Here is a 25,219-nt window from a genome sequence, read left to right as displayed (position 1 = left end):
TGGGGAAAACAGTTTCTGATAATGTGTTTTAGAAATTATTTATTTGCTGGAAGTAGATTTGCTTCTCCTTCATTTTTCTTTCTTTCACAATACTCTGAATTTTGAGTCCTGTTTTCTTCTCTTTTACAGGTGATATTCCTGACCACATTATTCTACCTTTTAAGTTCCAGTGATGAATACTATAAGCCAGTGAAGTGGGTGATCAATTTGATCCCTTTGTTGCAGTCTGATGCATCTTCAAACATAATCAGTGAATCTGTGGAGGAAGCCATAAGGTACAGTAGTTAATGGAATTATGCATGGCTTGCAACAATTTTTCCTGCCTATTTATAAAAATGCTTAAAAAATTTCATTAGTACAAAAATCCTAGACTGAAGCCAGAGACATCAAAACAACTTTTTGTTCCCCTATGAGCTAATAGTGGGCATTTCAAATTTTGTCTGAAGAAATTCTAAAAAGTTGTTTCTTAGAATAGTTGTTTTTTATACTTAGACTGACATTATAGGCTATATTTAATGGCTGAATGTAATCATTAATGTATTCTTTATATTTAATTTTAGTCCCATTTTTTCAGTGTGCCCCAATTCATTCCCAATTTAAAAGCATGCTCATTTTCTTCCAAAGCAGTCCCCTTTGTGTATATTCAGTCTATAGATTTAATGAATAGGAAGAAACTGTTACTCCTTTACCAACTTGGAGCCATGTTATATCTAAACTATGTTTTCTTGTCCTATATATAAATTATTTCTCATGAGTATAGTGAGATCAATCAATTAATCAGAATACAGCTGGAAGGGACCTTGAAGGTCTTCTATTCCAGCCCCCTGCTCAAGCAGGATACCCAATACCATTTCAGACAAGTGACTGTCCAGTGTCTTCCTAAAAATCTTCTTAGAAACCCTTAAAAACCTTAACCACATAATCTTACATTTTCTCATCTCCATTGTTTTTATTGGCATACCGACAGATGGCATGAACATCTCGGTGACAGTTTCTGCATATATGAGCACCACTGGTTTCCTTTAAACAGAACTACAGGTAGCAGAAATGAAAGCCTCTTCAGTAACCATGTCTTCACCATAACTTTTGTTTCTTCCATCATGGAATATAATCTCATCGATGTTTTGTGCAGTAGGCTCTCTCTTGCATAGGGTGATATGTTTCTTCTTGCATTGCTTGAATGTTTTATATTATTTTTTCTAGTTGTTCCTTAGTGTGTTTATCTTGTAAAACATCATGAGATAGGGAAGATATTGTGAGCTCCACTAGCTTTGTGGCCAAAGAGAGCTCCATATGGTGTTCTCTTAATCCCAGAATGAAAGGCCCTGTTTTCATAAATTGGATGAAATGTGGTTCTCATTCTACTGGTTAGGCTTTTTTTATCCTGCATCCAAGTATACAGAATATTTTCAATGTTCCAAAAAGCTCTTTTGACACTATCCTGGTTTTGTGAGTAGCGAGACTTGTCATTGATGACCTTCAAAGTTGACCAATACTTCCTTAGGCTGCTCAACACATTATTAGCAAATTCCCTGCTGTTGCCAGATTGTAGAATCAATGGTGTATCAAGCAATGTAAAAATGTGGATGAAATTGTATGTTACTTCTGCTTTCTTTAACGTCAGAGCGTTGAGAACCACACACTTAGTTAGGCAATCTTGGCACACTATTATAAACTTGTATTCTCTGTCAGTATGGGGCTGAAGATGGATGAGATTGACTTGACAAAACTATAGGCTTTACCACATCTTTTTAAAAATCTTTTTTTTTCCTGGCACAGCTCACAAAGGTTCAGTATCATGACAAATAATGTTCATATGCTTGGGTGAAAGTTCTATCAAATCCTCCATGGCCAATGGCCAAATGAGCTTCATGAAGTATATTAAGTAATTCAAAGTCCATGATATAAAACTGGATAGCACTGATGTCTTCTCTACAGGATAAATCAACTTACTTTTGTTTTCTACCACAACATAGTGGTTTAGCAGCCAATAGTACTGTGGCTTCTTCTTAGTAGTAGGCTAAGTAGTCATCTTAGCCTTTTTCACATTGCTCACTAAATTTTGTAAATTAGTAAAACACAGTTTTTAGAACATTGGTTCATACTTTAGATAATTTTTCATAGAATCATCATTGCATGTCAACATGCTATGATTCTTGCCCAGACACTTACAGCTTGCTCTACCATTCTCATACAGCAAAGTATGGGCTAGTACCATGATAGCGAATCTATGGCACGCATGCCACAGATAGCACGCAGAGCCATTTGTGTGGGCTTGCACGCCCCAGCCAAACTTAACTGCACTGTGCACGTGTGTGCCTCCCAGCTGATTTTCGGCCCATTTGAGGCCATTTTCGCCCTCCCAGAGGCTCAAGAGAAGCCTCTGCAGCCTTGGGAGGCTGAAAAACGGGACTTCTGGAAATACCCAAAGTGCCCATTTTCAGCCTCTGGAGGGCCTCTGGAGCCCGGGGAAGGCCATTTTTGCCCTCCCGGGGGCTTGAGGGAGGAGGGCAAAAATGGCCTCCCCGGGATTCCAGAGGCCCTCCAGAGGCTGAAAACGGGCACTTCTGGTATTTCCAAAGGCCCATTTTTCAGCCTCCCAAAGCTCAAAAGGCTTGCCTTTTGCCATTGCATAGAATGCCTAGGAAATGTGTGAAATATTAAGTATTTCATACTTTGATGTTCATATTTTGGCATTCTATATATTTCCTCGGTATTCTCTAAAATGACTAATTTCACACATAGATGGTAACATACATGTACAACATTTAATTTATCGAAATGTGTATTATTGTTAGTGTAGTATAATCTTATTAGATCCAATGATTTATCACTGACGTTGAATAACTTTATTGTCACTTTAAATGTTAGTATAGCATAGATAATCTTTCCAGATCCAATGAATATGTGATTCATCCCAAGAAGTCTTGCCAAAGTAAAGCATACTCTGATAACTCATAAAGAGGAGCTCTTTTAAGTCTTTTCCTCCCACACAAACTACTTAATCTTTGCTTCCTCTTTTTTTTGCTCCTCTGGAATGAACTGCCTCCCTCCTGAGAATTTAGCTTACATATTCCACTATAGGAATTGATCAACCTGACTGACATCATGAACTGAGAAGAGTGACTAGCCCAATATTATCCAGCCAGCTTTCATGTTGAAGGTGGGATTAGAACTAACAGTCTCTTGGTTTCTAGCCTAGTGCCTTAAACATTAGACCAAACTGGCTCTCACCTTCAATTATTGTAAACTACAGGTGAAACTCAAAAAATTAGAATATTGTGCAAAAGTTCATTTATTTCAGTAATGCAACTTAAAAGGTGAAACTAATATATGAGATAGACTCATTACATGCAAAGCAAGATAGTTCAAGCTGTGATTTGTCATAATTGAGATGATTATGACATAATTGAGATGATTATGATTATTTCAGCTCATGAAACCCCCAAATCCACAATCTCAGAAAATTAAAATATTGTGAAAAGGTTCAATATTCTAGGCTCAAAGTGTCCCACTCTAATCAGCTAATTAAGCCATAACATCTGCATAGGGTTCCTGAGCCTTTAAATGGTCTCTCAGTCTGGTTCAGTAGGAAGCACAATCATGGGAAAGACTGCTGACCTGACAGTTGCGCAGAAAACCATCATTTGACACCCTCCATAAGGAGGGAAAGCCTCAAAAGGTAATTGCAAAAGAAGTTGGATGTTTCCAAAGTGCTGTATCAAAGCACATTAATCGAAAGTTATATGGAAGGGAAAAGTGTGGAAGAAAAAGTTGCACAAGCAGCAGGGTTGACCACAGTCTGGAGAGGATTGTCAGGAAAAGGCCATTCAAAAGTGTTGGGGACTTTCACAAGGAGTGGACTGAGGCTGGAGTCAGTGTATCAAGAGCCACCATACACAGATGGATCCTGGACATGGGCGTCAAATGTCGTATTTGTCAGAAGTGTCTTACCTGGGCTAAAGAAAAAAAGAACTGATCTGTTGCTCAGTGGTCCAAAGTCCTCTTTTTTGATGAGAGCAATGTTTGCATCTCATTTGGAAACTTAGGACCCAGAGTTTGGAGGAAGAATGGAGAGGCACACATTGCAAGATGCTTGAAGTCCAGTGTGAAGTTTCCACAGTCTGTTGATTTGGGGAGTCATGTCATCTGCAGGTGTTGGTCCACTGTGCTTTATTAAGTCCAAGGTCAACGCTGCCATCTACAGGAGATTTTGGAGCACTTCATGCTTCTTCTGCATACGAGCTTTATGGCGATGCTGACTTCATTTTCCAGCGGGACTTGGCACCTGCCCACACTGCCAAAAGCACCAAAACTTGGTTCAATGACTGTGGGATTACTGTGCTTGATTGGACAGCAAACTCGCCTGACCTGAACCCCATAGAGAATCTACGGGGCATTGCCAAGGTAAAGATGAGAGACATGAGATCGAACAATGCAGAAGAGCTGAAGGCCGCTATTGAAGCATCCTGGTCTTCCATAGCACCTCAGCAGTGCCACAGGCTGATAGCTTCCATGCCACGCCGCATTGAGGCAGTAATTGCTGCAAAAAGGCCCAAACCAAGTACTGAGTACATTTGCATGCTTATACTTTTCAGAGGTCTGATATTGTTCTATGTACAATCCTTGTTTTATTGATTGCATGTAATATTCTAATTTTCTGAGATTGTGGAATTGGAGTTTTCATGAGCTGTAAGCCATAATCATCGCAATTATGACACATCACGGCTTGAACTATCTTGCTTTGCATGTAATGGGTCTATCTCATATATTAGTTTCACCTTTTAAGTTGCATTACTGAAATAAATGAAATTTTGCACGATATTCTAATTTTTTGAGTTTCACCTGTAAAGCTACCTCTGAAGAGATCAATTCAGATGTTGCCTTTTGTAATTCAGGTATTTAGCTCTAGGTCAAATTCCATGTTAGTAATAGAGTCAAAATAGGGTGTCTATTTTGTTATAGTTATGTTTTATCACTGTGGTGCTAGACAGATTATTGGTTTTAGGGGGCTATCTAAGTAGAATGTTTGTGTAAAGGTTACATTATAATCAGAAGAAAGAACTTATCCTAGACCAAAGAAAGTATTAATCACAAAGTCATTATTGATGGTTATTGGTATTGATCATTCAGTAAATGTACGTTTAATCTATTATTTGTTTTTAATCAATTTCAGTTGTATTCTGCTATTGAATTATTTCAATTTGTGTTCTCTCAGAACACTTGTTCTCAAATTCAAAATGAAATTATTTTCCATTTCATCCACATTCCTAGAAAAAAACTGAAATCCTATGATTTTTCTTGCTTTTACATAATGTATTAAACTAAACTTATTAATTCCTTCAACTTAAGAAAGGAACTTTATACTTTATTTATTTATCCATTAACGTGCTATATTTTTACTTAGCTTTCATTTTCTCAAAAGAATCTTTTCAAAATAATTCTGTTTTGCAAGTTAGATATTTAACTTCCCCTTATTTTTTATCCAGAAGAAAATAAAAGTTATTTATTTTCTAAAATATAAAGATTCTTTCCCTTCAGCGTTTTTGTTCACCATATCTTTATTTTGTCAAGCATAATATTTAGGCATTATTTTTATATGATAAATTTTGCCTTCATGTCCTGAAGAATTTATTCTATATAATATAGCATATTGATATTAGTATGTCTGGAGCTGCTTGTAAAAAATGTTCAAATTCCTAGGTAAAACTGATAAATTTGGAAATGATGGGTTCACATATATACTGAATATATACTGAACACAGTCTATTCTTGAAACCAAACAAGCTAAATTATGTTTTAGAATGATATATAAACTAGATCACAAATGAAATGAATGGATTTTGAGCCCCATATGAATAGCACATTCAACTATCTGAATAGGAAACATATTGCAGTACCTTCCCAACAACAACAATATCTATGCAATCTGAAGTCCAGATAAATTAGAGATTATTTGTGTGTTTGAAGAAAGAAGACAATTATATATTTACTGTATGTTTATTTATTCGGTCTTCAGATTTTTAAAGATATCTCTAATTGGGCAAATTTAAATTTAACATTTTTATTTACGGGACAAGTATATGATAATTGTACTCCCAAGTGTAGAAAACTATAGATTGTATTTACATTCTGTGGTTTTCTTATAAAAATTTCCTGTAGTTTTATCTATAAAAGGTCAACAACAAGGTGGGGTGTGTTGAGCCGAAGTAGTGTTTGACTCACTAGACATACAGTGAGCTCCTTGGCCAAGAAGGGACTTGAAACTTTGTCTTCTTAGTCCAACTTAAACCAATAAACAACTGCACTGCATCATCTCTCCCTTCTGAATAATAAAAATGCATAGTGAAATGAAATATTTGCCTAAAATGATAAGCATTGCGTATGTGAGAATTTGTGTGGCCACATGCTGATTTAAACCCTTCATTTTATGGACTAGTATATACTGAACACCAAAATACAGGCATCATAAACTTCTATATACAGTATATCAAATGCATTGAATAAATCAGTAAAACCTTATAATACTCAAATTTGCTAATATTTGCTACTTTAATGAACAATACCTTTATCTGTTCCATAACCAACTATAGCCACCCATGTATTTGTGTTTATTCAATGTTTATGTATGTTTGTGTTTGTTCAGTGTTTTGAAATATTAATGTTCCACATTTCCCCAGGAGGTCAAGGCAGTAAACATAGCACAGTAAACATAGCATAGGCAGTAAACATAGCACATAATCTTTGTTGCCTTCTCTAGAGCCTTCTCTCAATATAGAGAAGGCTCTAGAGAAGGCAACAAAGATTATTAGGGGACTGGAGGCTAAAACATGAAGAATGGTTGCAGGAACTCTCTATGTCTAGAAGTGGTGGGATTCAAAATTTTTGCCACCGGTTCAGTGGGCATGGCTTGGTGAGCATGCTTTGCACACGTGCACACACTTTGCATGCATGCGTGTGCCAAATGCACACTTTGCGCTAGCGCAGAGGCATTCTAACTCGCCTCCTGCAAGCCTGCATGATGCTGGTTGCTTGAGCAGCTGCCACACGGCACTATTCTATGCCGTGCAAAGCAGCTGCGCTTCAAATTCAGCAGATAAAAGTGAGTATGAGAGCCCGGGTGGACAGGTGGGCCCAACAGCAGAGCAGTGGAGAGAATTGATTTGGTCTCCACTGCTCATCGCTGCTACTGGCTTGCCAGAACTGGGCCGAACCGGTAGAATACCACCATTGATGTCTAGTCTAATAAAAAGAACAACTAGGGGAAACATGATAGCATTGTTCCAATATCTCAGGGGCTGCAACAAAGAAGAGGGAGTCAAGCTGTTCTCCAAAGTACCTGAAGGCACGACAAGAACCAATGGGTGGAAACTAATCAAGGAGAGAAACAACTTGGAACCAAGGAGAAATTTCCTGACAGTTAGAACAAATAATCGTGGAACAACTTGCCTTCAGAAGTTGTGAATGCTCCAACACTGGAAGTTTTTAAAAAGATGTTGGATAACCATTTGTCTGGTGTAGGGTTTCCTGCCTAGGCAGAGGGTTGGACTAGAAGACCTGCAAGGTCCCTTCCAACTCTGTTATTCTATTCTATATATTTATCCCAATGAGATTAGCTACAAATCAGGAAACTGTGAGTTCTACTCCTGCCTTGACATGAAGTCAGCTGGGTAGCCTTGGGTCAGTCATCAGGAGTAAAAAAAAAAAAAGTACAAGTGAGATAGGTTGTGCCATCAAACAGTAATTAGTTCAAAGGGAACTGATGATCTTTAGATACAGGTAAACTTCTATCTGAATGTTTTTAGTCAAAAAATATATTCTTGGTGATTCAACCACGATGGTAAACCTATTGGCTCAGCATGTCAAAAATTTAGAAAATGCTTAACTTCACTGGTGTTATATCACACACACAAAGACACATGCCTAAACACGGACATTGAACAAAAGAAAACAATTTTCTATCGCTTCCCTATCTAGGCCACTCTGAACAGTGGCACTCGGGAAGTGCCATTCCCCAAGATGCCTTGAGGAATAATGCAATTGTCCTGTGGCCCAGCACTCCCAAGATTCGCTGCATACCACTTACTTGCAGGCAAAAATGTGTATTGACGTTGTATTGACAGGCCCCTGTGGCTTACCTAAGGTTTATCTAGGTCACAATAAGCCTTCTCTCTTGATGTGGCTTTGGAGAATTCTCTTCTGCAGCCTCTGCAGTATCTGAAAACAGCACAAAAGCATGCCCTCTTCTCTCTCAATTTTCACATTATATGTTCAACCATCACTGATGTATAGAGTATCTTTTTGTTACTAATTTGTAAAAATGTAGTTTGAACAGCCTTATTTTTAAAGCTAGCAAAATGCTTATAATCATCCTCATTTTCTTGATGACAATGGCCGAAATTATTCAAATTACATATTTCTGAATTGCATGAATATCTTCTATGTGAAATACTGTCCTTTCCAAAGTAGCATGCTCTTTCATTTTGAATGCACCAAACCCTTCCTCTTTGAAGTTCCCATCCTGCTTGCTCTGGTGGTGATATTGCACATTATTAAGTTGCATGTTGTCACGGCTTCAGTGCAATTTAGTGTGTGTGATATTTTCACATGAGTGCATGCACACAGGCTGTTTGTTAAAATTCTTGAAGGTTATGTTTCTTGATAGAGGATAATTAATTTTGGAAAATATTTATTATTTTGGCCTGGAAATTGTTAACTGTTGCTCAAGAGTAATTTCTGTTTAAGAACTTTTTTTTTGTTAATTTGTTCCATTTTTTCCATATTAATCACAAATAATTATGTTTAATGATATGAGTGGTCTTTTAGCTGTAGATGTTTGATTGGTTGGGTTTTGTTTGAAAAAAATCAACCACAGATACTAATATCACTAATAGTCAAGTTTCTTTTCCAAAACAACTTGATTTTTATTCTGTAATTCTAAACATTGCATCCAAAACAGAATTTAACAATGATGAAGTTAAACCTCCAGTGATGAAGTGCCCATGATTTCTGAAGGCAAGCTGTTTCATTGATTAATTGTTCTCACTGTTAGGAAGTTTCTCCTTAATTCCAATTTGCTTCTCTCCTTGCTAAGTTTCCATCCATTGTTTCTTATCCTGTTCTCTGGTGCTTTGAAAAGTATGTTGACGCCCTTCTCTTTGTGGCAACCTCTCAAATACTGGAATACTGCTTTCATGTGCCAAACCCAAATCCTGCAACTGTTCTTCATACGTTTTAGTCTCCAGGTCTTTAATCGTCTTAGTTGCTCTTTGCATTTTTTCCAGAATCTCAATTTTTTTTTTGTAATGTGACAGCTATGGTCTTGCTAAGGATTGATAAAGTGGTATTAATACTTCACGTGATTTTGATTCTATGCCTCTGTTTGTACAACCAAGCATTGTATTATTTTTTTTGACTGCTGCCGCATATTGCTAACTCAGGTTTAAGTGATCACCCACAAGGACTCTAAGGTCCCTCTCATAGTTACTGTTTTTGAGCCAGGTCTCATCTTATACCTTTGGTTTTTCCTGCCTAAATGTAAAACTTTGCTTTTCTACACATCAAAATTCCTTTTGTTGGATAGGGCCCATAGTTCAAGTATGTCAAGATCTTTTTGGATCCTGAGCTGGGCTTCTGGGATGTTGGCTATACCTGCAAACTTAATGTCATTTGCAAATTTGATGAGTTCCCCTTTCATTCCCTTATTTAAGTCATTTATGAAGATGTTGAAGGGCCTAACTGTAAAACCTTACTTTTATCTAACTTGAATGTCATTTTGTTAGATAGGGACCAATGTTCACGTCTGTCAAGATCTTTTTGGATTTTAAGCTTATCTTCTGGGGTGTTGGCTATTCCTACCACCTTAGTATCATCTGTAAATTTTATGAGATCCCCTTCAATACCCCGGTCTAGATTGTTTATGAAGATACTAAAGAGTATTGGTCTTAAAATGGAATTTGGGGTACCCCACTGCTTACTTCCCTCCATGTAGAAACCATTAAGAATTACTCATTGAGTACGGTTTGTCAGCCAGCTACAAATCCATCTGGTGGTGATGTTATCTATTCCACATTTTTATAGCTTACCAAGAAGTAGGTTGTTATCTACTTTGTTGAATGTCTTACTGAAATCTTAAGTATACCTTGTCGACAGTATTTTACTCGTCTACTAATTTAGTCACTCTATCAAAAACTGAAATAAGATTGGTTTGGTATGATCTATTTTTAACAAACCTGTACTGGCAACTAGTCATAACTTTGTTTCTAGATGTTCACAAATCTGTTTTTTTATTATTTTTACCAGGGTCTTCCCAGGTAATGTTGTTATGCTGATTGGTCTGTAGTTTTTTGGGTCTCATTTTTTTTCCTTACTTGAAGATGGGAACCACATGAGCCCTTTTCCAATCATGAGGTACTTCCCCAGTGTTCCAGGATTTTTGAAATATATGGTACAATGGTTCTGAAATAACATCTGCCAGCTTTTTCAGAACTCTGGAATGTAATCTGCCATGTCCCAGTGATTTATATTCGTCAAGATCTGATAGGTGTTCTCTTACCATTTTTGTACTTATTCTAATGTTTATTTCTTGTCTGTCTTTTATAATAGTTTTTGGATATGTTGGGCTATAGTTTCTTTTTGTGTGAAGACTGATGCAAAAAATGATTTAAGCAGCTCTGCTTTCTCCCTATTGCCTGTTATTTCCTTGCTATCTCTCTTTAATGGACCAACTGTTTCCTTGACATTTTTCTTATTATTAATATTTTAAATAAACTTTTTTTGTATCTTTAACTTTTGTTGCAAGTCTTTGTTTAATCTGAGCCTTTGATTTCCTGACTTCGTCTTTGCAGGTTCTGGCTATCTGCTGAAATTCTGCCTTAATTATATGTTCCTTTTTCCATTTTTTTGTACTTGTCTTTTTTTGTGTTTCAGTTTATTAAAGAGATCTTTGTGCAACCATGCTGGTTTGTTCTTGAATTTCTCGTTTTTCTTTTTCAGTGGTATTGTGATAGACTGGGCTTTTATGATCATATTTTTCAGAATGTCCCGCACTTCTTGAGTTGCTTTCCCCTTTAGGATTTTCATCCATGGAATCTTTCCTAGTCTCTCTCTCTCTCTCTCTCTCTCTCTTTAAAATCAGTTCTTTTATAGAGTAAGACACTGGTTGGATTATTGCTTGTATTTGTATTATATTGAATTCCAGTATGACACAGTCACTTTCACCCAAAGTTCTAACAACTTCAACTCCCTATAATTTCTTCTGTATTAGTAAAAATTAGCTTACTAATTCTTACAGTATACCTTTTCCTCTACTTCCCTCCTCTACCTTTTGGATGACAAAGTTGTCAGCTAGGTTGGTTAGGAATCTGTTTAATCTCCCACTGGCTACAGAGTTTGTCTCTCAGTTGATATCTGGGTAGTTAAAGTATGTAAAATATACAATATTGCTGGAATCCTTTTGCAGTACTACTAAACTTAATATGCTTTCCACAAATTAGAGTGGTTATGGTGCTTCTAGGTTTTTAAAAATATTTACAACATAAAAGTTAAATAAACATTATTACAATTGATAGAAAAGGGAGCACTACATAATTTCTTATTATTTATTGCAATGCTGATTACCAAAGTATTTGTTATATTAGAAAACTTTTAAAAGTTTAATTCTGTCATTTAAATTTATTGAACAGATTATATTCCATAGAGAAAAGTACCATGTAGTTATCACAGTACTTAAAAAGGATGTGTTGTTCCATTTCTGATTTTTAAATTGTTTAATTTTTATTTTTCACTATATCTATGCCAAATTGCAAACACTGTCTTGGTTCCTTCTGGATTCAGTAGTTTAAATATTATTTTATTCCTCATTTCTATTTAAAAGTTTCTACTATAAGGAATTAAAGGACTGATTAAAATGTGAGTCCTTTAAATGTATTTTTATCTTTTACATTTTTTTATTGCTTTTTAATTAATAACACCAAAAAAAGAAAAAAAAGAGCAAACGCAAAGGAAATGGTAATGGTGATGCATACATTGCCAAAAAAGAAAAAAATTAAAACATAAAACAGTCAGCAAAAGAGAACACATTTTATGTGTTCTTTTTTTGCTGACAATGAATTTATTTTTATTCATAAGCAAATGTATAGCAAATAGCTTTTAACTGGAAGGAATTGATAAGTACTTATTAGCAAAAGCAATAGCAGTAGAACTTAGACTTATATACCATTTCACCAATGCTTTACAGCCCCCTCTAAGCTGTTTACAGAGTCAGCATATTGCCCCCAACAATCTGGGTCCCCATTTTACCAATCTTGGAAGGATGGAAGGATGTGTCAATGTGGAAGTGGTGAGGCTCGAACTGCTGAACTGTTGGCAGCTGGTAGTTAGCAGAAGTAGCCTGCAGTATTGCATTCTAATCACTGCGCCAACACGGCTCTTATCTTACTTATTATCTAAGTAAACATTTATATTGCAGTCTGAGATAGCATTTTTACATGGCTTTTACATTCTTTTACATTCTTCCAGAGGGGTATTTGATGCATCTCTCAAAATGGCTGGGTTCTATGGCCTATATACCTGGCTGACTCATACCATCTTTGGAATAAACATTGTCTTCATTCCCTCAGGTGAGAACAATGTTTGAATGTTTGTGTTTATGTTAATATCTAACGATCATGTTCCATTTTGGTAAGTTTTAACATTTTATCTGAACTTTAGCATAATATTCAGTATTGAATCCTACATCATACAAAATATATAAATCCTTACATTAAGGAATAACAGAATAATAGAGTTAGAAGGGACTTTGGAGGTCTTCTAGTCCAGGGGTTGCCAAACTTTTGGACCCCAGGGACCACTAAACTCATAATTTTAAATCCTGGGGACCACTAATATGAATTTTGACTGACGGTGGCTTGCTGACGTTGGTGGGAGTGACATTTCTCTGCGGACCACCAAAATTTTCTCGGTCCGTTCCACTGGCTGGCGACCGCTGTTATAGTCCAACCCCTTGTTCAAGCAGGAAACTCGATATTGATCAGATGAAATCTGAATCTCTCCAATGATAGATAACATTCACCTTTTATCTGCTTAAACTATCAGACCCCATAACAACTGAAGTGATAAAAGTGCAAGAAAAAAAAGAATGTATTAGAGCAGTGTCGTTTGGTTCTAGCATGTATTTGAATAGCCACATCATACTTAAAAGCCTCTTGTCCTCTGGCTCTATGAAATAGGGTTTACTAGGCTCAGCTACTTGGAGTTTAAGAAGATATTAAAATACTTCTTTTCCTGGGTGCATATAAAACTGATTTAAAATAAATTCATATCTGCCTTTTAAAACATATGCAGGGTATTTTTATTCATTAGCAACAAAGTCCCCTTATATTAAGAGTAGTATCATTGTTTCAGTTGTTATTTTATTCTATTTTACTTAAAAGGGAAAAACTTTTTTTAAAAAAATTACCATTACAATTTCTTGGACCAGGGATCAACTGGGATAGGCTGGGGTTAAGTCAGGACAAAGATGTTCCCATAATTTTGTTCAGCTATTGATATCAAGAAAAGCAAAGACAGACCTTAAATGGAGAAGATCCTCTTCTTTCAGGCAGGGAGGATCCCTGTCAAGCATCAGCCTTCCCAAGACACTCAACACCAGAGAAGAGCACAGCAAAGGATCAGCACTGAGCTCATTGCCTGCAGCAGCAGCCTTAGGTCCTTGCAAGCTTCCTCACTAGAAGAGAGTCAAGAATCAAGAGTACTTATGGCAGAAATGTGTTTTTTTCCAAGCAATGTAATACACTACTAAACTTATTGAGATCTAATTCATCATGTTGATTTGAGCCATTCTCTTCGGATTTCTTAACTGTAATTGTAATTTTAAATATAAAAGATTGTAATGATTTCGTAGAGTTTCCTAGCAATTTCTTCCATTTTCTGATTAATGTCTCCTTTTTCATTTAATTATAGTTCAGGATCTATCAATGTAATTAAATCTCTTTATCCCCTTGATATGCATGTCAAAACGATTGTGATAACTCGGTGGTACAAGGTTGTCATAAAATAAAGCTTACTAGTAGAAGGGAAGTTCAACTAAGAAAGTCTAGACTCAATGGAATCATTTGTATCATCTGTGTGGAAAAATATAGAATTACAGAATAACAGTTTGAAGGGACCTTAGAGGTCTTCTAATCCAATACCCAGATAAAGCAGGAGACTCTATAATATTCCAGACTAAAGACTGTCCAATCTCTTCTTAAAAACCTCCAGTGAAGTTTTTAAAGAAAGAAAATAAAGGAATAAATAAATAAAAGAATTAAATTGGCTGCCTTTTTTACTGGTGAAAAGGTGTAGATATTTTTCAAAAAATACATAAAATATGGAGCAAACTTTTTAAAAGGAGAGAAATAATGTAGTCTTAGTTGCTAGCTGTCCCTTCTAGAATTGAGTCATATTTCAGAATTTCTTGGGATTCTTAACTCAAGGGAACTCCAAACTTTTCAGTCTGAGGACCATATTGGACATTTTGCAAACATTGAGGGCCAGGGGAAAAAAAATCAATTTTAAAAATAAGTGAATAAAATTTAATTGAACGTGTTTTATTTTGCTCAATGTGATATGATTCATAACAGTAGCAAAAAAGAAAGTGACAAAATATGAAAAAATGATGACATGCTTGCACAGATAAATGATACAAGAAAAATATCAGTCCTTAGTAAATACTCTGAAGAAATAACAAAGTAATCCAATCCTGGTTGGTAACTGGGCCAGGAGTTTACTCTTACAAGCTTTCATTCATTCCTAATAAATTAATAATTACAAATGAGAAAAGAAAGCTATTCTATTTGTCAATAAATTTTATTTACCTAAATTTTACAGATTTACATTAAATGAGAATCTGCCCAATGGTTGGAAATATTAAAGGGGAAGGTGCTTCCCCTTCCTCTTTAGCAACCATACAGCTGGCTCACAACCCTAGCGTCAGAGAAATAAAAAAAATTCCTACCTTCCTTTCCAAACAGTGGTGAACGCAGCAGCCCTGCTTTCTTTTCCTCTGCTATTTGGAAAGGATTGGAGCACAGCACATGGGATGAACTGGTGAAAGGAAGGAACCTTCCAGTCAGCCTGACGTAGCCCGTAGACTTCAGTTTGGAGACTCCTGCTTTAACTGAAGAAGCACCCAAAAGCACAAGGATTTGCAGAGGAGGAATGGGCAAGAGATTTCCATTATAACTATTCTTGTTCTGGTGCTGCCTTGAATATAAATTATGATCATCTAATTCAACTTGTAGCATTTTGTTACTTCTATCATAACTATTTCTCATGTAATATGGTACTAGGTTATGCTGTCTTAATTCTTGATTACTGATCCAGTAGCATTGAAATTCAAGATGTATCATACTTTGTTTTATAAGCAATGTAATTATAAACTCTTTTATCTTTCTTATATTCTATTTAAATTCCCTTTGAATTTAAATAGTGGTATGAGATATAAAGTTGCAAAATATTTGTGGAATTACATTCCTAAATAATTAATTGCAAACGTTACATTTTCTTTTCTAACTCCAAACCTCATCTCTTCTTAGCTCTGGCTGCTATTCTTGGAGTAGTTCCATTTTTGGGAACATACTGGGCAACTGCGCCTGCAGTTCTAGATCTTTGGCTTTATCAAGGAAAAGGATATAAAGCTATGCTTCTCTTCATTTGTCATCTATTGCCAACTTACTTTGTGGATACAGCAATCTATTTGGATATATCTGGGTGAATATTTTAATTTGTTTTCTTTACTATATTGAAAAAAATTCTAACAGGTCAATCAATGTCCAGAAATATTTAGATGAATTATTTATGTCAATATTGGTTTCTTTATTAAACATAACGTTAAAGAAAAATAAGCATAGATACACACTCTAAAATATGTGATCATTTTCAAAATCATATACTAATTATTGATTAGAGTATTTTCAGGAAATAGAAAATTTATAAAGTGTTCTTCTATTCAACAAAAGACAGCATAGGATGTGTGGAGTGGAAAGAATATCACTGGAGAGAATATAAGTATACAGTAGTTCTGATTTCCTTCATAACTGGCATATTTCCTGAGGGACAAATGTGACATGTAGGGGAAAAATTCCTTAATAGAAGAATGGCTTAAACGTGATTTTTTTCAACATTACTCACCTAGAACCTTTACCATGTTTCAAACTCTATTTTTCTCTTTTCTGTACAGTACGTGTTTGTCTGTCTGCACAGAAATGTCTTTGCTTGTGATTAGATATTAACTTATTTCTTTTTGTGTCTTTTGATAACTCAACATATAAAATCAGCTTTCCAGTGATGGTTCTTAAATGACATTGCAGTAATTTCATTTATTATTTGATTGCAGAGGAGGTCATCCTTATCTGACAGGACTTGCAATAGCTGGTGGAACATATTACCTGGGACTAGAAGGAGCCATCATAGGACCCATACTCCTTTGTATTTTTATGGGTGCCTCTAAAATTTACAGTGCTGTACTTGTGAGTCCAACAAATTAATTACTTGCTCTATTGCAGATGCCTTTGAAGATTTATTGGTAAATATTCATTCATCTATTTGTTAGCTTTATAACCAGCCTTTCTTATAGAAGCTTTTAAAATATAACTTTGGGGCTGCATTTAATCATTTATTTACATTAATACTCATGTTAAAGCATGTGTGATACATTAGTAGGTATTTAGTAGGTATGTGGACATACACAGGCACACACAGAGAGGGAGAAAGAGAGAGAGTGAGATAAAAATGTAAAGATAAAATCCAGATTTCCTATTAAGGAAATAACTAATAAAACTAATCAAAAAGTCTAGTAATGACTAGTGATGACATTGTTAAAATATGGATTTTTTTCTTATGTAATTTCTTATTTAATGCTTACATGACTTGAAAAAATGTTAAAAAGGAAATAAACTAAATTGAAAAAAATGAAGATGCAAAATTGTTCAAATGAAATAATTTATAAATTGATATCCTTGCTGCTAATTATTTCACATTTGTAAAATCTGTGATTTTCTAAAGTACACATCAATTAGATTTAAAAAAGAAATCATTACAGATTTTACTCCATTTGTCATGACTGACTTTAGGGGATGCTCACCTCCGCTTCAAGGCCATTGAACCAGTGTTGTCCAAAGACATTTCTGCGGTCATGTGGCCAGCATGACTTAACACTTTGGTGTTGTTATCTTCTTACTAAAGTGGTGCCTATTTATCTACTCGCTTTTGCATGCTTTCAAACTGCTAGGTGACAGGAGCTGGGGTGAGGATGGGAGCTCACCTCATTGTGTGGTTTTGGGGCCTTGAATCTGAACTGCTAGTTTTCCAGGCCATAAGCTCAGCATCTTAAAACCACTGAGTCACCATGCTAACCTATGCATCAATTAAGCAGAAGTGAGAATAGTCTGGAAGGCTGTAATTAATGGACAGCCTTGAATCAAAATAATAAAAAGTGATTTTCAAGGAAGTTGAAAATTGAGTTTCAAGGAAAAAAACCAGGGAGAACTAGAGAAATGTATTTTTAAAAAGTCTTATTACAATAGAAATTACTATAATACCATTGCAATTCCTATGGTATCTTTTGTTGTCTAGCTGATTTCATAACTAATTCTTCAATCCATGTTTTGTGCAAGAACACTGTAGTTTTGTCATAGAAATAACAAGGGAAATATTCATAGAAATTTCAGTTAAGAAATGGCGAACTGAAAATGGCTCAGCTAAAAGTGGAGGTGATAATTGTAGCAGAATGAAGAGCTAGCAAGTAAACTGGTTCTTTGTAATACTTCTCTAGACAAGGAGGGACTTGTCCTCACCCACAGACAGTTTGTCCTCATGAGAAAAGTGAAAGACGACAGTCCGCAGTTTAGAGCTCTGGAAGAATAAGGGAACAGCCATCTTGCCCAAACCATAGTCAGTGCATTATGACCAGTGGTGAGTTGTTTTCAATCTTCAATCAATTCAATTAAGAATGAAGCCAAATATTTTAATATTGGATTCATTGAAGAAAGTTGATGAAGTCTTAATAATTAAAATGAATATACAGATAACAAACCAAGTGAGTTATCAGAATAATTTTCCTGTATTGGATTTACAAAACAGGCTTGTTAAAACTTTCAAGCATTTTATAAGAAAGGACCAATCAATTAATCAATGAAGTTTTAGGACAGAGGTCCCAACCCCTGGGCCAAACCCACTACCAGGCTGTGGCGTATTTTGAATCAGGCCACATGAGAAACGTCCCAGTGCATGTATGCACATGCACAGCTCCATTTGTGCAAGCATTGACCCAAAGGCTTGTGCGAGTGGAGCTGCACGCAGCATGTGCAGGCCAGCCTGCCACTTGTACAACCCCCATCTCCCCATCCCTTAGCCAGACCACCAAGCTGTCTGCTCCTGATGTTCCCAACACAGGAAGCAGTGAGAGCAGAGGCGGAATGGAAAGAACATGCCCTGCTCAGCATCATTGACTTACCAAGTCTGCCTGTGCAAGACACCAGATCCAGTTTTGAAGCATCAGGCAGCCTCAGTGAGTCTGGAGGAGCATGGGATTGCACTCCAAAGGCTTTTCTTCTCTGAGCCAAAAGCTTTTGCAAATGGACTAAAGATCAATATTGATAAAAATATCTGCTATTAATGCAGTTAAATATTATTGATTTAACATATCCGTTAAGTTGTGAAAGAACGCTCAATCATTTTGCCCATTGATATACAATTTGGTAAGATGACTAGTATCTACTACTGCTAGATACAATTCAGTGGTAGTTTACTCACAGATCTTCTTGGTACTATTCTAACTACCCAATTCTGCCTGTTTTAGAGTTTAAATATATTATTAAAGGATTCATTTACACAGTGATACTTCAAAGTTTGTGAAACCTTTTGAATGTTTGATACAATTGGTAGAAGAGGGAGAATTACACAATTTCTTACTATATATTGCAATACAATACCAAAATATTTGCTATATAGGTAGTCCTGAACTTACAACCACAATTGAGCCCAAAATTTATGTTGCTAAGTAAGAAATTTGTTAAGTGAGTTTTGCCCCATTTTATGACTTTTCTTGTCACATTTGTTAAATGAATCACTACAGTTGTTTAGTTTGTTAAGTGAATCTGGCTTCCCCAGTGACTTGCTTGTCAGAAGGTTGCAAAAGGTAATCACACTGGAACACTGAAATCTTCAAAAATGGGAGTAAGTTGTCAACCGTGATAAATCACATGATGTTGCAATAGTCATAACTATAAAAAATGGTTATAAGTCATTTTTTCAGTGTCATTGTATCTTTAGATGGTCAGTAACTGAACTGTTGTAAGTCAAGGACTACCTGTGTTAGAAAACGTTTAAAAGTTTAAATTTATGACTAAAATTCTGTATAGTATTGAAATGATTGTATTCCAATCAAGGACGATACCATGTACTTCTCACAGTACTTAAAAAGGATATATTGCTGCATTTCCAGTTTTTAAATTGTTTAATTCCAGGTTTTTTACAATATCTGTGTCAAGCTGCAAATATCTTGGTTCCTTCTGAATTCTGTATTTTAAATATTATTTTATTTATTTTATAAAGTATTTATTTCTAATAAAAACTTTCTACTATTAAAGAATTAAAAGATTGATTAAAAATGTGAGTCCTTAAATTTTGAATTTATTTTTACCCTTTTTTTATTTTTTGTTGCTTTTTAAATAACACAAAAAGAAAAAAGAAAAGCACAGAAGTAGCAGTAATAGTGATACATACATTGTGAAAAAGAAATAACATACATAAATAGTTATTTCAACCAAAAAATAATATTTTATGTGTTCTTTTTTTCTGTAAGTAATATTAAAGGATGCATTCAAAAACTTTGTGAAGCCTTTTGAATCTTTGATATTTCTGCATAAATATGACTTAAAATGTTATCTGTTTTCCACACAAACAGAAACCTAACCCTAACCCTCCCACACTCACAAGTGGTTACTATCAAGATATGGAAACTCTTAATTTCCCCTTTAAAGAAACTGATAATCCTATTGGTGTATGTACTTTTGCCACACAGAAATAGATAGTTTTAAATAATTTTTGTCAGTAAATAAATGAACCTGTATAATGTTTTTGACTCATTTGTTTAATTGGGTTTTCTTTGCATAATTTTAGAGCTTATGTGGAGAACTGTGATAACTCCCCAGATACCTCTCTTGATGTCAGCTAAGGGGAGAATGAACCAGTTCCTTGCATGTCAGGAGCTGAGTTGATTGATGGCTCTGAGCAGCTATCTATGAAGGATTTGGAAGAGGCTCCAGGTGGGGAAAGCATGCAGGTCATTGAAGAGGAAGAGGAACTGCCTTCTGCTCCTGATCCAAGAACACGTAGGGCAGAGAAAAGGCAGGACTAGAGATGGACAGCCAGACTACTCATGAGGAGAAAGCTCTGCCCTTGATGAATTGCATCGGAAGCTAGCCTGGGATCCTACTGGCATAACAACCGGTTCACTTTGCGCGCATGCACTTCAAATGCACACTGCATGTGCGTGCACACTACACGCGCATGCACATTACTTACAAATTAATGGGTCCAGCAAGCAGTGACCTGCTGCAGCTGATGAGCAGCACTCAGCTGTTCCACGCAAAGCAACTGAGGAGGAAAAAACAGGGAATAAAGCACAGCCTAGAACCCGGGCGCGTGAATGGGCCAAACACAACCAGAAGATCGTTGCAGCAAACTGGTTGAGTGTCAGCTGCTCTTCGGAGCTACCGGTTCTATAGAACCAGGCTGAACCGATAGCATCCCACCCCTGAAGCTAGCTATTTAGCACAGCAGATGGATGGAAGCGATGCTGGGAACAATGTGTTTGTTTCCTAGCTGTGAGTTTTCTGGTCATTGTGATTCTTTCCTCGCTTTAGATTTCATTAAGGGCCCACATCAGGGTTGTGTTTGACCTCGGCAGGGGCGTGGTGGCCATCGTTAGCTTGACGTCACTTATGTCGGGGGCACCTACAGTGACCCAAGCGCTGCCAGTGAAAATGGGCCCCAGAGCTCCCATTTCCATCTGCAACAGCCTCCTGCATCCTTCTGCCAGCGAAAATTGAGCTCATGAGGGCAGTACATAGCCCTTCTGGGCTCCATTTTTGGGTGTGACAGCCTCCTGCAACCCTCTGCCCGAGAAAACAGCTTGTCCTCCTGTGCTCTGTTTTCAGTGGCAGAGGCACCATGGGCTGGTCCCTTGCTGTTTCCAGGGTGGTCCCTCAGGCCAGATCTAAGCACTCCAAGGGCCAGATCCAGCCCGTGGGCCTTGATTTTGACACCCCTGCTTTAGATTGACATCATGCCTTGATTTGAATCCTGCCTTTGAAACTCTGGACTTTTCCTGCCTCATTAGCTCTCTTGTGTTGTGGACTTAAGTTTGCCTCTTGGATTTATTTAGACTGAGAAATTTTCAAGTGCCTTCTTTGGCCATTGCTCTGTGAACTAGCATTGGTCTGCTCATGGCTGGACTTAATTGGGACAATTCACAAGAACAGAACACATTTTAAATTATATTTATGCAGAAATTTTGAATAAAAAAGATTCACAAACATTTAAATACTTCAGATTTAAAATTTTACATTTTTAACTTTTTTATTTTTAAAAGTTTAAATTTAATGTTTTAAAAAATTATTAAAAAGCAAACAAACTAATGGCTGATGTTGTGACTTGCAAGATATGTTGTATGTTTGAGGTTATGTTCATAGAAGACCCAAATTATGTATGTACCGAATATAAATTAATTGAATTTAATTAATTTAATTCAATTAATTTAATAAATTAATTAAATTAATTTAATAAATTAATTGAAATTAATTGAAAAGAAGAAAAAGTTAAGAGTCTAGAAGCAACTCTAGCCACTCTAAAATTCAACTTACAAAAACAAAAACCCCAAGCTAAGTGAGAACACTATGCCAAATTGAACACAATAGAGAACAAACAGCTTCCAAAAAATGACGCGATATATGAATCTAAAGAGAAAAACCAATGGAATTATATCACTTATAAAAGGAAACAACAACCAAGAGCAATACCCCTATTCCAGTCCATCCCTGTGAAGCTCCTCTGTAGCTGAACAATTGTTTTAATAATGTTTTCAGAAGTATGGAGCAAAAATCATAGAGGTGACTGAGAATCTAACTAAAATAATAAAACCCCATAGATTACCACCCCTTTCTTCTACACGTGGGGACAAATGACAACCACGAACCTGAAAATAAAAACGAAAGATTAAGAAAAACTAGGGAAGAAAGTTAAGGAATTAGGAGCACAAATGGTGTTTTTATTTATACTTCCAACAAGAGGCCTATGTTCAATGAAGAAGCATAGGATTTTAGAAACAAACCATTGATTTAAAAATTTGTGTCATCAACAGAACTTTGGATTTTTAGATCGTGGTCTGCATTACCTTACATGAAGAGCTCCTGGCAAGTGATGAAGTGCCCCTCACCAGAACCGGGAAGAACATATTTGGAAAACAACTGATTCACCTTATCAGAAAAGCTTTAAACTAAAATTAAAGCAGAAGGGTAAACAAGTTTTACAACCTTTAGGATCTAATTCCAAGTAAATAGAACTAGACAACCAATCAAATAAAAAGATAGGGAGTGAAGAGAAAAAAACAAAAACTCAGAACCAAAGTAAATGTAAGAAGCAGACCTGGGTTCAGCCACAAAGAAGTTAAATGCCTATACACTAACACTCGGTTTAGGGAACAAACAGGGTGAACTTGAAATACTAATACACGAGAGAAGTAGGTATGATGTAGTTGCAATCACAAAAATGTAGTGGATTGGAACTAATGACAGGAGTGTATTGATAGAAAGATATAAACTATTCAAAGCTATATTAAGCACAGTGATGTTGGAAGTTTATAATGAAGTTCTGTTAGAAGCAAAAATACCTAACTCATGGATGGGAGCAACTATTATACCGAAAGAAGAAAATTTATTAATATGATTAAAGCAATATATCATAAACAATCAGCTAAGGTGATGATAAATGGAGACATGATGGACAATTTTGATATAAAAAGGCACTAGGCAGGGATGTCCATTGTCCCCTCTGCTATTTATACTGACTCTGGAAGTATTTGCCAGAAATATTCGCCGAGATGAAGAAATAAAAGGAATGGAAATTAAAAAAGAGAACTACAAGCCTCAGGCGTTTGCAGATGACCTAGTATTAGAAGACCCATTAGAAACTGGAAGCTAATTTAAAAGAAGAGTATGGAGAAGTTGCTGGATTGAAAATAAAGACTAGACAAAGATTTTAGTTAAAAAGCTCACAGATACACAAAGAGTGTTGATGAAAAAAATTGATATGCAGATAGTCAAAAAAGTGAAGTATTTAGGAATACAGTTAACAACAAAATGTGTAACAATTAAAGAGGATAATTATATGAAACTGATGCAACAAATTAAATTAGTCTTGGAGACATGGAAAGATTTGCAACTGTCATTAACAGGAAGAATAGCTATTATAAAAATGAATATTCTGCCAAGGTTATTATACCTATTTCAAACAATTCCAATAAAAGTGGGGGGAAATATTTTGAGGAATTAGATAATAAAATAAGGTCAGGGAAGAAAGCAAGAATAGGTTTGAAAATGCTGCAAGATTCCAAAAAAGACAGGGCTTTGGACTGTTGGATTGGGAATTGTACTGCCAGGCCCCAGTATTAACTTGTGTGAAAGAATTGATTAACTTGAGGCATCAAAGACTGTTAACTTTAGAAGGGCACGACTTTCAATGCTTTCCTATAGTATGGGAAGAATAAGATACACAGTTACTTTCAAAGACATTATGTCAGAAATGCATTGTTATCAGTATGGCTTAAAATTAAAGAACAACACTACCTGGAAATACCAGTTTGGCTTTCTACAATGGAAGCACTGATACATTCTAATATTATTAATATGGGAAAAATTGTAAGATATAAAGATATTCTGAATGAAAAAGGGGAATTAAAAACCAAGCAGAAACTTAGTAGTCGAGGGATGGACATTGGATGGTGGCCACAAATGTAAATACAATTTCAGTATGAGAAAGATGCTAAAATATATGGTTTTAATTAAAAAAAATTAACAAAATTCGATCAGATATTTACTGGAACAGATGAAAAATTGATAAAGAAAATATATTGTTATTTACTGGATATTAAACTTGAAAGTGAGCAGGTAAAGGAGACAATGATTGTTTGGGCTAAAAATTTTGGAAATGCGATAGAACTAGATAAATGGCAGGAACTATGGGATAGAAATGTTAAACTATGTCAACTGCATATAAAGAAAATTTGTATAAAATGTTTTACAGATGGCATTTTGCACCAACAAGATTAGTGAAAATGTATAAGCATAGTTCTACTAAATGTTGGAGAATATAAATGTAATCAAACATCTGGTTCATATTACCATATGTGGTGGACATGTCCACAAGTTAAAAAAGATTGGATGAAAATGCATACCAGGTTGGAAAAAATGATAAAACAGCATATAGATATAAAACCAGAAATATTTTTATTGGGTATTCTACCAGAAAAATATGATAAAGAGAATATACTTGATTTTACATGTACTAACTGCAGCTAGAATTGTATATGCTCAACAATGGAAGTGTGATGAGATCCTGACAGATGAGAAAATATTATTAGAATGTGCAGAATGCTTTCTATTAAGGACAAAGAAGAAATGAAATACTTTTTGACATGGAACTTATTTTATTGATGATTAGACAATAAAAATAGAAGTTAGAAAGAAAGGGACATTAAAAAGGATAAGTGTTAAAATGGAAATGTGTTAAAATGGACAAACAAAACATTATTGTTACTACAATATTAATGTTATTGTGATGCATGTTATTGTAAACATCTTGATTATGATTGCCTAAAAATAATTGTATCCAGACAACACACTGTTCAGTTGAAATGGAATGTTTACGTATTATTTTAATAAAACAAATAAAACTTTAAAAAAAGAAATATATAAACTATTCAAAAGAAACAAACCTAACCACGGAGGAGGTAGAATTTGCATTATATGTTAAAGATAATTTCCTCTCCACAGAGATATACAAAACCAAGTATGAAAGCCTCCTCGAATGCTTGTGGGTCAACATAAAACAAAAAACAATGATATTGTCATTGATGTATAGTACTTATAGGCCATCCAATCAGGTAGAAGAAATAGAT

The 25,219-nt window shown here is 35.5% G+C and overlaps 1 protein-coding gene across 3 annotated transcripts in view; it reads left to right on the top strand.

Moving 5' to 3' along the window:
* TMEM245 (transmembrane protein 245) overlaps positions 1-24,975 on the top strand; it is a 60,736-nt gene extending 35,761 nt beyond the window's left edge. The window contains exons 13-17 of one of the 3 annotated variants that reach the window (XM_026721722.2): positions 130-275; positions 12,520-12,620; positions 15,579-15,753; positions 16,379-16,567; positions 22,406-24,975. In XM_026721722.2, the coding sequence (XP_026577507.1) occupies positions 130-275; positions 12,520-12,620; positions 15,579-15,753; positions 16,379-16,529 (573 nt within the window). In that variant the 3' untranslated portion in view covers positions 16,530-16,567; positions 22,406-24,975. Of the gene's footprint in view, positions 1-129; positions 276-12,519; positions 12,621-15,014; positions 15,380-15,578; positions 15,754-16,378; positions 19,653-22,405 lie in introns of those variants that run through there. The other 2 variants (XM_026721721.2, XM_087916014.1) reach the window with 2 other exon arrangements.
* Positions 24,976-25,219: the final 244 nt, after the last annotated feature.

This window comes from Pseudonaja textilis, chromosome Z (genome assembly GCF_049901715.1).
Source record: "Pseudonaja textilis isolate UNSWEBS1 chromosome Z, rPseTex1.2, whole genome shotgun sequence".
Classification (NCBI taxonomy): Eukaryota; Metazoa; Chordata; class Lepidosauria; order Squamata; family Elapidae; genus Pseudonaja; species Pseudonaja textilis.
Note: the sequence above shows the minus strand (reverse complement) of the source record. Positions and strands in the feature narration are given on the sequence as shown.